The sequence below is a fragment of the Dermacentor variabilis genome, chromosome 7, assembly GCF_050947875.1.
Source record: "Dermacentor variabilis isolate Ectoservices chromosome 7, ASM5094787v1, whole genome shotgun sequence".
Lineage (NCBI taxonomy): Eukaryota > Metazoa > Arthropoda > Arachnida > Ixodida > Ixodidae > Dermacentor > Dermacentor variabilis.
In genome coordinates, this window is record NC_134574.1 from 128158170 (window position 1) to 128170633 (window position 12464).

Here is a 12464-nt window from a genome sequence, read left to right on the forward strand (position 1 = left end):
AAAGTAATGTAAAACAGTAACAATGCTTTACTCCAAGCGTAAGTGGGATCCAATGTCGATAGTAAAGCCAGGCGAGGTTATCAGCTACTAGACCCACTTGTTCTTGTAATACAGCTTTAAAGCAGTCAATTCAAAGCAGCGCATTCATACCAGTACCTGTGACCAGTTTCAAATATGCCATCGCTTTTCGCAGGCCTGAAATACTAAGCCACAGCACCACATTCATGATCATGGCAAGTGCATGCAAGCACACATTATAAATAAATACCTGCCAAAATAAAAATTTGTGAAAAATATAACACTGCAAACATGAGAACAAAGGGGGAGGAAATAACATGCAATTTTTCAAAATTTACCTTCAGCACATACCTTTTGAGGGATATGTACACACATTATTAACCATAATCCACCTTTATATGCAGCCAACTCAGAACAGCACAGGTTGATGAGCAACACAGTGGTGTTTGATCACGATGACTTTGCTGTTGGCATTTTCACCTGCTTTAGGAACTTGTCTAAATAAACTTGCTCAAAGCAAGTGCCCCTCTCACATCCTTTCACTGACTTCCAAGGGCATGGTTGGAGACCAAGGAGCGATAATTTTTATCGGCCGGAATAAATTTTTTTTTAAACCTGTAACATCCGTAAAATTGTAGTGCGAGCGCTGCATACATACTTCGTCTTCCTCATCTGCACATGCTCACCCTCACTCTGTGGGGCCACAGTAGCAAGCGGTACACTCGCTCAAACAAAACAGGTTGGCGACCTGACCATTACCGTTTCCTCACGTTAGTATGAGCTTTAGGGAACTTTAGGGAATCTGAAATTTAGGGAAAATTTAGGAGAGCTGGCAGGTATGTATGCAGACTAAGCCCAGTGCTTGCTTGCAATGCAGGAAAGATGGCCTGACGCTTCCGACAGTGCGCTCACCTTGCGCGATGACATCTGCGGCATGCCAATGTCCAGCTTGGTGGAGTCGACTTCGTCCATTGTCTCTATGATGCTCGGGTCGACCGCCTCCGACGTCAGCGACTGGTGGTAGGACTCCACCCTCTCCCGCAGTTGGTGGTTTCTCTGTCATTGCGCAACAACCAACAAAAACGAGAGTCATTTGCTGCCTTGTGGAAGAGAGCTGGCCGAGAAAGTTAAAGGCCAACTGCAACAAGACTTAACATTAAAATGAGTACAGTCAAACCCGGCTATATCGAACTCACAAAAAAAAAAAACGCCTATCAGTTCGATATAGAGCATAATTCGACATAAGCCTGCTAAATAATTGGATGTCATAAAAGCACATACCATTTATATAAAATAACTTTATTGAAGACACTAGCTTAGTTTCGCGTAAATTAGTCCTGCATTTTCTTCTGCTTGGGCAAATTTGCTGCCTGCGATGCACGCACTTCCCCATGTTGTCTAAGGAGTTGAAGCAGCTGAGGCCGCAACCTTCCGTATTCGCACAGAAGCACCGGACTAATGTGAGTGCACCAATCACTTCAGAGGATGTGGGCAAAGGACCGTAGTTGCTTTCCTCAATGTGCCTACTTTCATTTGTGCTCGGTACGATGTCGGCGATGTAGTCTTCGTTTCCGGGCTCTACCGTGGTCGCGACACCATCATCTGCACTCACAAACTCGTCTACCGTTGATTCGAATGTCCCGGAAATTTTGACAGCTCGCTCCAAACTTTCGCAACACCGGCAACGGCTTCGTCACATTCACCAGAATTTACAGTCATCACCGAGCGCGCGGAAACCGGCACGTATGAAGAACCCCTCGTACACGGCCGTGCGTACGAGTCGGGCGCCATGGGCACCGGGTTGCGAGTCTGGCCACTTTAGCCCTAATCATACCGAGAGTGCTCCTCGGAATCTTGCACGATGCGGGGACATCCAGCTTCTCATCGCGTTCGACGTGATTTATGATTTCGAGCTTCACGACGAAAGGCAAATTCTGCCGCTTCATCACGGCAACACTGTGGGAGAAGGCCCGCAAGGCGCAAACACGATAAACCAGAAAAGCAGCCGGACAACTCACACTTTCGCCATCTTGCACGAAGAGAGCACAAGAGCCTCTGATTGGCTGTCTGAGCAAGCACTGTAGGCGGGCCAGGATCATATTTTGCTGGGGAGTGTCGATAGGTAATGATCTAAAGAAAGGAAGGACGCTTGATTCTGCAACTTGTGAGGGAGCACGGCGAAGCTTCGTCAGGGGAGAGGGAGTGGGAAGTGAAAAATGATAGAGAAAGAGGGAGGATGTGGCCTAATAAACTCCACTATGCGCGACAGGGGGAGTGTCGACGGCTCGCCCGAACAGCCCAAGGCAGCGCGGTCACGATAGGGAGAGCGGTTGGATGGAGCCGCGCCACCGGGTTTCCCTGCTACCGCGAGAGAAAGCCAACTTCTGGGGGCACTTTTCCGCCACTTGACGTTCAATATACCCGGAGTCACTGCAATATTTGTTTGATGTAAGCGTAATTTTTGCTATACATACTCATTGTAACTATACTGTGACCAGAAATTGTTCGATATATAGAATAATTCGATGTAAACGGGTTCGATATAGTCGGGTTCGACTGTAGTACATAAGCAGTCACGGCAAAGCCAGAGCTGGTAATCGTTTTAACCTTTATAATAATCCAGACTTCTGAACAATAATGAAGATGACCATAAGGCAGGGGAAGAAATAATAGGTCCATTTGAGTCGACTGCGGCATTGTGAACCAGTTACACGTAATTGTGCAGCTCGACTTCAGCGGTGGAGGGTCACGACGCGACACTTCAAACAAATGCTGAGATGCAGATGTAGTGCAGGCATTGTTTTGTCCGCCTAATTTGCACCGTCTACGTAAGTTTCAGAGGTTGGCAGCCACAGGTACGATCGCCTTCTGAGGTGTAAGCACATTCCGCCTTGCGTAGACACGGCAAACGCATGTAAGCGGGGCTTCAACGGCTCTTACGCTGTTGTGCTCCGTCATCTGCTGTGCTGCTGCTGCTTTGAACCTGCACGTCCGCGCCAAGTTGACAGTGTCACTAGGAACAGTGCAGAAAAATCGTAAACCAGCCCTGCACCTTTCCTAAAGTTTTTTAAACGAATAACGCAGTTCAGAGGGTGCCAATGCTGACCCGCTCAAATGAATGCCAGGGTGCTGCGCCTTATGAGCTGGTTCAGGTGGTGCAGGTGAATCAAACAAACTTAATAAAATGGTGTTATCACTGCAAACCACCTTGTGCAAAATGAGTTTTAGAAAAATTTACAAGAGAAGCAGCAAGGCCATCACGCAGCAGCTTTCTGCAAATAATCATAAAACTGTCGATTTTAAAGTATCATACAAAGTTTCACTTTGCCTAAATTGACTAAAATGGGTAGCGTAGTACTATCAAAGGAACCTTGGCAAGGCCGTAGGTCTGGTTTTTCAAATTTTCAATTACCAGGATGTTGCCAGCTGCGTCTGCACCATTTTGACCTAAAGGTATGATCCCGTCGACCTCGTCAAAATTGCAGGGAAAGAAAGAGAAAAAAAAAGCGCAGTCCTTGCACAAGTCTATTTAGTACGAGGCACCCCTTGGTGGGGGACTAGAGATTAATTCTAACCGCCTGGGGGTTCTTTAACTTGCATCTCAGTTTAAGCACACAAATGTTATTGCATTTTGTCCCTATCGGAATGCAGCCCCCATGGCTGGGAGTGAACCCATGACCTACCACCAGCTCAGCAGTGCAACACCAAGGTGCCAGAACATGGCCTTGGTGTTTAGAAATGCTACGAGTGCGGCCCAATCTCAAAAGTTTTGTGCATTTAACGTTTCGGGCTCCGCATTACTTCCGGTGATCAATAATGGCAGCTTTTATGTCTTCATTTCGGTATCGAAAATGTCTATTTTTTGCAAGCTTTTCGCAAAGCACCTGCTTGTGTTTCCCAAGTAAAATTTTGTACAGAAGCTGCTTTGAATCTATCCCTTATCAGAAACTGGGGCATTTTAGCTCATCAAAAATTTTGTTGCAAATTGGTCCAGCCCTTTTAAAGTAATGATAACAAGTACAAACAATGCCCATTACAACAGACTGTGATAATCTAGTGAAAAAAGGTCTGTTCGGATATATCCAAGGTCTGTTATAGGGTTGTGGTAAGTTGTGATACAGTGAAACTTCACATACAGTTAAACCTCAATACAGTCGAATCTCTATAATTCGAACTCGAAGGGGTCCTGAAAATTGGTTCGAATTAAAAGAGGATCGAATTAAAGGAAGCTAATTGAATGGAGGACTCGTCTGCAGTGGTGGGTGTGCACTGAGCTAACACACGAGTGGGAAGTTCCACAAGATTTATTCACATGTGTTTACAAATTGCAGCCAGTTATTAGGCGTATCGGCGCTTGTACTGTGATAGGAGGCGGCGGGTGCACGCGTGTTTAATAAAAAGGAAACATATCACGTCCCGTGACAATTGCCCCTTCAAACTATTGGTATGCTTCCCCGCGTGAAACTGCTGTGTTTGGGCGAAGTTGACTTTCGGGAACCGGCATTATGCAACGCGCCGTGCTTTCCACGCTCGGAAGAGATTGGCAAGGATCACAACGGTGGAGTGGGCGCCATTGCTAACAGCCACGAATTGTTTCAATGAAAAAAAAAATGGCGCCGAACAGTAAGAAGCTTGGTAGCGAACGTCGAAGTAGCTCGGCCTAGTGTTTGCCGCGGTGGTGGCTACGGCTGCCAGAGGATCTGCGTGCGAGAGCGCCGGCTCGATAGTCAAAATGGCGGCGGTGGTGGCTTCGATTAATGCTGTTTCGGACCTGCGGTCATGGCAAAATGTCCGGAAAGTCAGACGGCGAAGATTTTTTGCGTCCAAAATTTCAGACATTCTTATACATTGACTCTATGGGTTACATGGTGGTGCCGCGACACAAACAGAAGTCACTAACCCGTCATAAACAGAAGTAATAGGTGATGCTCGCCTGCCCACGCCTGCGCACAAATTTCCGTCACGGCTTTTTTTTTTTCTTCGCGCGCGGCGTTGAGAAGTCTCTCCTACGCTTTTCCTCTATGGCGGAGTCAGAGGAATGCTAGTCGGAGGCGACGCCGCGTGATTTGGCGCGCTGCTGAGCATTCACGGAGTGCAGTATGTTTTAATTAACTGTTGCAAATGCTTGCATGTTCAAATAACCGGGCGTTTTCGTCCACTGGAATAAACATAGCTTTGACGGGACAAGAGCGTCAATTCGAATAAACCAACAGCTCGAATTAAGCGTGTTCGAATCAACGAGATTCGACTGTATAACAAAATTCTCAATATAATGAAACTTTTCATAACTTCTTGCCCATAGAACACCACATAATTGAACAAGATAACAAACGTGTTTACACACAATTTCCACATAACGAGGTTTCACTGTCGTCGTGAAAGAATCCAGGGGCCTTAAAACAATATTTTTTTGGATACATTAGTTTTTTCAGTCATTCGATAGTTCAGTTTTTTTTTACGTTTCCCATGGAGTCCGAATTATTGGTCGTCGACTGCAACCATCAATTACATGTTAGCTGAACCATCATGGTGCCAGAGTTTCCTCTAGTAAGTTGTGTAAGAAACGCCATGCACTTCACATTCACTGCTGGAAGAAGGGCTCTCCCGGTGATCTCCAATTACCCCATCTTGCGCTAGCCGATTCCGAGTTATGTTAGGAAATTCTACAATTTCATCACACCACTTATTTCTCTGCCACCCACGACTGCACTTGCCTTCCCGTGACACCCATTCTGTTAACTGTTAACATTAGTTGGTTATCTGGTCTAGATAAATAATGTGACAAGACAAAACTCCAGAGGCAATTTGCTACATAGTTGCCTTTCCCCTGCTGCAAAACTTTAAACAATCTCTTCTGTTCCCCTATGCATCGCTACTAAAAGGCTTCTTGCACAAGCTCTGCAATGCCCGAGTATATTTTAAGTGCATGCTTGAAGACTGCCATTAATTCGTCTCTTGTGAGAGCGCTAGATTTGGTCGAATTATCCAGAAGGTCAAATTACCTAGTGGCAGCAAAACGAACAAATTCACATCTTTTTCAAGATCAAGAAACAGAGCCTGAAGAATTACTTTGATCTCAATGGACAGTACTGTGTAGTTTCCATGTGATGCCAGGCTGAACGCCGAACATGGGGACATAACATGACACAAAACAAGTGGGAACCGACGGTTCCAAAAGCAAGAAGAGCATTGGCTGTTAAAATATAAGAATGAAACAACTACGCGTCAAGGGAACAGTAGCGCAGCCTGCTGAATTTCTTGTGTCTCCAGCTTTTAGTAACCACTGCAGTGTTGGTGGGGGTGGCCTGCTCAAAGTAATGAATTTCCCTTCAATAGCCCCCCCTTATTAGTGTATGGTTTCTCGCATAGACTTTCATGTGCATTCAAATTAAGCAAAAAGTCAAATTAGGAGAGGTCGAATTAATGGGAGTTGACTGTACAAGCAAAGTATAAGGATGAATGGATAAATAAGCACCTTGGAAAGGAAGCTCTCCTCGCAGTAGTCGGCGAAGCCACGTTTCACTAGCTCGTCGTTGATGTTGACTTGCGAAGGTCCACTGCCCACAATCAGATGCAGGCGGACAACATTATCAACGACCGAGTACACCTGGGAGTAAAAAAAAGAAACTAATACATTTTGATGTCACCGAACTTTTTGTGATGGTGACAGCACACCAGGTTAGTTGGCAATACTGAATCTAAAGGTAACACAGGAAACTAGACACAAACCTGCAGAAAGAAGCACACACGTGTGTATACCGTATTTACTCGCATAACGATCGCACTTTTCTGACAAAAAAATTGATGCAAATTTAGGGGTGTGATCATTACGAGAGTTAAATTTCCCGCAAAAAAAAATTTTTTTCAACCAGTATTTGATGCAGGAGGACAACAGGTCAACAAATAGGCGGCTGGCGCTGTATGTAGTGCGGTACACCAAAACAAAAATGGCGGCCGGCAGAGCAAGCCGAACGCGCCGAACGAGATTTTTTCTTCTTCTTGTGTGTACATTACGTGCACTGAAACAGTTTCTTCCGTATCAGTAATGAATATTATCGTTACTATCGGCAATTCTGCGGCAATAACGTCGCCATGTCCACTTTGAGGGGACAGAAACAGAGATGGGCGCGCTTAGCTGCCAGTGACATAGAAACACATGGCAGGCTTGCTGCGGAAACTGCGGCATCTCTCTTCACTACTATCCTAATAAGGCATGTTTCCGCTAAGGGTGGGCCAATATCTTAGCTGTGTTACCAGCATCGGTGTATGAATAGGGTACACTTCTAACGCATCAGTGTAAACGTGGCTGCTATCGTTGCCGCTCACGATTTGTTGCGTGCCCACGAGTGCAGACAAGAACCAAAAGGCGCCTTTTTTGTTGTTGTTGTTGACCACAACCATTATAAAGCCTACACATAATAAAGGCAAGTTTGGTTGTAGCTTTTCTTTTTTGTCATGGAAGTGCGGAAAGTGATGAAAGGAATGAAATGGGACATCTGCTTAACAATGTTTGGCGCGTGCAGACCGCTTAGGTTGCCTTGAAGAGTCGTTCGCGTAGCATTCGACAGATAGCGTGATCATTATTACCTAGACTTTGCACACGACATATCGCTGCGGCAAGTTCAGGGTGCGATCATTACACGGGAAATCAAAAAACAAACAAATTTTGATGACAAAATTCAGGGGTGCGATCATTACGCAAGTGCGATCATTATGCGAGTAAGTACGGTATTTAGGTCTATTCAGATTTCGCAGAACAGAAAAAAATGGCCAAATTAACCGAATGTCGAATTTTCAAGGGTATCAAAGAAAACAAATGAATGGTTACTACATCAACACGCTTTTGTTTGCTGAATGGATCAGCAAGTCCTGTTTCTATTTTGCACTAAAGCAGTGCACGAGCTGCAATCCTCATCATGGTGTGACTGATTAGTGTTCCCAGTGGCGAAGGCCTTGGGACTTCCTTCACAGCATGGCCACGGCACGCGTATTCATCCGAGATGCTTTTCACTACCACGCATGCATCCCGATTATTTTTCGCAAGTGGGCTGGTCACCAACAGATTGTCCGGTGCTCTTCATGCTCGACAGCTTTGCTTTGCGCCGAGTCAAAGCGAACTCAACTACTGTTCACCGTAACTACTGCTGACGAAACAGCGGCCGCGCACACACCAAGTGAAACCAAGCAAACTAGCGTTTGCTGCTGTGGATGAAACTGTGGTCGCTATAGACACGATCATGGATGGAAGCTTTGAAGGCATGCCGCCAACACAGTGTTATGCATGGCAGTGAATACAAGAATAAAGGCTTTAAAGGCATAAATACGCACGAAATGTTCCAGCACTGCTGTCATTCATGTACAATTTCCGCTGATGACTAAGAAAATGCAGACTCCATCACTTAGTTTCAGTTGGGCACTAGCGCTGTTTTTGGTCTTTCATGGCGTTCCTCGCTTGCCAAGCTCGAAGAGTCGTCCAAATTAACGATTTGCAGCAAAGTAAGTTCGAATTAAAGAGCGCTTGATTGCATTGAATAATGCATACGCCTACGGGGCCCAGAGGATGAGTCAGAATTATCAGATTTTTCTGAATTATTGAGGGTTGAATTAACAAGCTTCTTCTGAATAATTAAGGAACCCATTTTACGTCTCGTGACGGTGGTACCACTCTATTCTGCATATGCTTCACCACAATACATTGCACGTTTGACTGCATAACACCGCCGTATTACGGAGAAGCTGACTTTCGGAAAAGGGCATTATGCAAGGCCCTTGGAGTGCTTTCAGCACTCCGACCCCATTGGCGAGGATGTCAAAGACAGAATCAAAATGGCGGCGGCAGTGGTGGCTTCAATTAATGCAGTTCCGGAACTGTGGTCACGACAAAAAGTTTTAAAAATAGAACGGCAAAGGGTTTCAGCATGTGAAATACAGATGCCCTTATATAGTGCCTTTATGGGGTAGGTGGTGGCAAGTTTATTAGCATACCGTAATATTACCAAAAAGGTAGAAGTTAATGAAATGGCACCAGGAACATTGTTGGGCTTATTAAAGTTTAATTATTTCAAATGACTTAAGAAATGTGTTTTCCATGAACAGCCGTAATTGCCGACTCGGGAACAAGAAGTAAGCACCTGACAGCAGAAAGAGTTACGAGAATGCAATACGCTGCAAGTAGAATTAAGTTTCTATGCCATTTAAGCATGAATGGCATGAAGCATGAATGGTGCAGCGTGAATCGTACTCAAACTTAGGGCACACAAGTGTCGATGTCATTTCCCATCCCAACATGGCCTGGTTGCGTCCACCAAGCCACCATGGCAAACAGACCAAAGGTGATGTTGAAACCCAACAAGAGCAGGGGCGCACAACGAACTCACCCGGCCCACGAGGTACTGTTGTATGACCAAACGGCTGAACATCTCCAGGGCAGGCTTCGTCCACTGGTCCTTCCCGCTGGCCAGGGCTGCAGGCCGCACTTCCGCCAGCTTGCACTCAAACGCCTGGTTGTAACATGGGGGCACAGACACATTACGAAGAGATGTGGTCACTTCGACAACCAAATTTTTAATGTGCTAAGCTATAGTCAATAATTTTGTATATCTGTGTTGGTTACTCTGCAGTCTGACTTCAGGACAGTAAGTGAAAGACAAAAGTGCGCTTTCCACAAGTCTCGTCTAACCCTAGCCGAGATGGTAGACCTCGGGCTAGTAATCTTAGACAAGGCCTCAGACTTTCTCCGTTTCGTTCCTCGGACCACCCAGACTCTTTAGACGTGTCTCTCAGCGGCAACAGCACTATGGATTAGCAAGGGCACGGCCAGCTTGGTTAGGGCCCCAGAGTTTCCTACAGGGAGCTCTGGCGCCAATGTCCATGGGAGCGGCAAGCACTGTGGTGCAGCCAGCATGGAAATGATGGCCTCAGCTTGATGGCCTAAACTGGAAATGACGGCCTAGATGCACTCTGCAAGCTTACCATGGCTCTCGAGATTTCACAACCTTGGAAAGTGGCAAATTACGCCGAACCTGACAATTAAATGGCTCCGGACGGTGCCTGCTCTTTACCGTCGGCACCGGCTGCATGCGGAGCGCGGGTTGAATCACATGATGAGCGGGCCTTTCGTTTGTCGCACAGATCGGCCTTACAATAACCCCCCTCCCATAAAGTTCGGGTAGCCCTCCTACACTCTGGAGAAAAACTGGAAAGCAAATCTCTCTCCGTGCAATAAATAAAAGATTGCCACAAGATGCAGGTCCACTATTAAACTGAGCACCTTACTGGTGTTCAGTACATCAGAACACCAATTCATTAGTGTCAACACAAATTCTAAGGATTATAAAAATATTTTCCAGACCTTCATATATATATTAGAACTGAACTGTAATCAGTACTGTCATACTAATTTGGTGTTCCCTTTAATAAGAGTAGACCGCACAGTATACCATAATTTACAAGTACCTAAGTTACTGATAGCTTGCTACATTCTTGTTATGCAATGCTATGAGACTCCCGAGCATGTGGAGCACCATATTTTCTTGCCCAATATGTGAAAGCATTAAATTCTGTGAAAAATTCTGATACTTGATATTCCATGCGAGAACTCCTTACAGGAGCGTCAGATATGAGAACACCAAGTACACTCGAACCTCATTGTAACGAAGTTGAAGAGGGAGCTGAAATTAATCTCTGTTACTTTATTATATCCATCATTGCCATTTACTGCAATACATGTGGAAAGGGGTGCACATTTGTAAACATGTAAATAAGTAGACGGCCTTGCGGCCTGAAGAGGCCATGCCCAGCTGCCAGCCTGCGCAATGTGTTGCCGGGAGAGGGGGACAAGTGAATACATGGCCTGGGTGTGCCTACGAAATTGAGTTAGGGTGGCTGGTCTCTGAGGCCAGCCCAGCCGCAGCTGCCTGTGCAGCGTGCATTAGACAAATAGAGAAGTGAATGCACTCGTGCTTCGCACTGCCGCACGTAGCCGCACAGCATGGCACAACTCACGCAGGCTTGCGCGTGACCCTTCAAATTACGCCGAGGAGATCTCGAAGGCCACACTCAACTGCACCTGCCTGCGCGGTGTGCCGCAGGAAAGTGAATGCACTAATCTTTCGCACCACCGCGCGTAGCCACGCAGCCAGGCATGCACAAGAAAGGTCAATGGAGAAGTACGATAGTACATAGTGATCTGCTGCTCGTGCGGTGGTGCGCAAGACCAGCTTTGCTCAACAATGCATTCTCCACGGGACTTATGAACTGCCGCGGCAAAACCGTGCTGAATCCTGCGGAAAGCAATGTACTCGGTGTGCAAGGGTAGGGTACCTTTTGGTTTCGAAAACAAATCTAGTTCATTATATCCACTGGCCGGACGATTTCATTTCGTTAAAACGAGGCTTTAAATACAACATGGATCTCTATGGAGATTTCAAGGGGAATTCCATTGACATTGTTACACCCATTATTTTGTTACATCCCGTTTCGATATTTCGCATGCACCCATCTAGCCACTTGAAAAAAGAAGGCCAGCTGTAAATATGCCTGAAAAGCAACGAAAGGAGTAAACGAGCTGGGTGACGACATGCTGGCACTGAGAGTAAAAACAAAGCCATCTGCCTTCCAATTTACTTGATTAGAACACTTTATACACATGTTATTCAAATTTCCAGCACAGGTCCAGTCAGAAGTGCTTCAAGATGGAGCGACACATCTTAAACCTAATTTTTTTATAATATACGAAATTCTGCGATATCGCAGCTTTTGCTTTTGATGCGCTATCTTGGCATGCACAATTGTGCGTACGGTTTCTCAGGGTGTTAAAGAATGACACAGCAGGCAAGCAAGAGTAAGCACGCACTGCAGCGTGCCTCACCTGAGCTGGTGTGATGAGAACATCCACATGAGTATCCGGGTCAATGTTCCTAAGCGCGGCTACGCCGACATTCTCGGTATTGCCGTAATCGAGGAAAAATACCTGTGAGGAATTGAAGCCGCCCAACATCACGCACTGTTCATGCATTGGCACCAACACTCACACACCCACACGACCCACAACCCACACCTCGACCCACACCCACACCTCAACCCCACACACCTGCACCAAAATGCAAAAGTAATCGGCAGCCACATCACCAGCTCTGAACCACAGTGCTAGAATAGTAGGAGGTGGTATAAGCCCGCAAATGCATGCAGAATTGCTACTTGACAGGCCACTCCAGGCACTTAGTGTGTATTTCACGGTCAGAAAAACACTTATGTAGCACGTATTGAGCAACAGAAAGCTCTATTTAAAGTTTTTCATGTTGCTCTACAATTTTCTCATTGACACTTCTCATCTAATTATAATATTTTAGAAGTTGATTAACTAATTAGGATAAATATGTAACTAGGTAGAATAAAAAAAACGGTCTTAGTATCTATAAGCGACAGCAAACAACGCTACCCTGGTT

At 45.7% G+C, this 12464-nt stretch overlaps 1 protein-coding gene across 4 annotated transcripts in view; it reads right to left on the reverse strand.

Annotated features, from left to right (window-relative positions):
* spn-E (tudor domain containing 9 protein spindle E) overlaps positions 1–12464 on the reverse strand; it is a 100500-nt gene that overhangs the window by 20110 nt on the left and 67926 nt on the right. For all 4 annotated transcript variants that reach the window (XM_075699224.1, XM_075699223.1, XM_075699226.1 and 1 more), the window contains 4 exons: positions 11888–11989; positions 9396–9518; positions 6494–6625; positions 931–1074 (listed from right to left, as the gene is read on the reverse strand). In XM_075699224.1, the coding sequence (XP_075555339.1) occupies positions 931–1074; positions 6494–6625; positions 9396–9518; positions 11888–11989 (501 nt within the window). The remainder of the gene's footprint in view (positions 1–930; positions 1075–6493; positions 6626–9395; positions 9519–11887; positions 11990–12464) is intronic.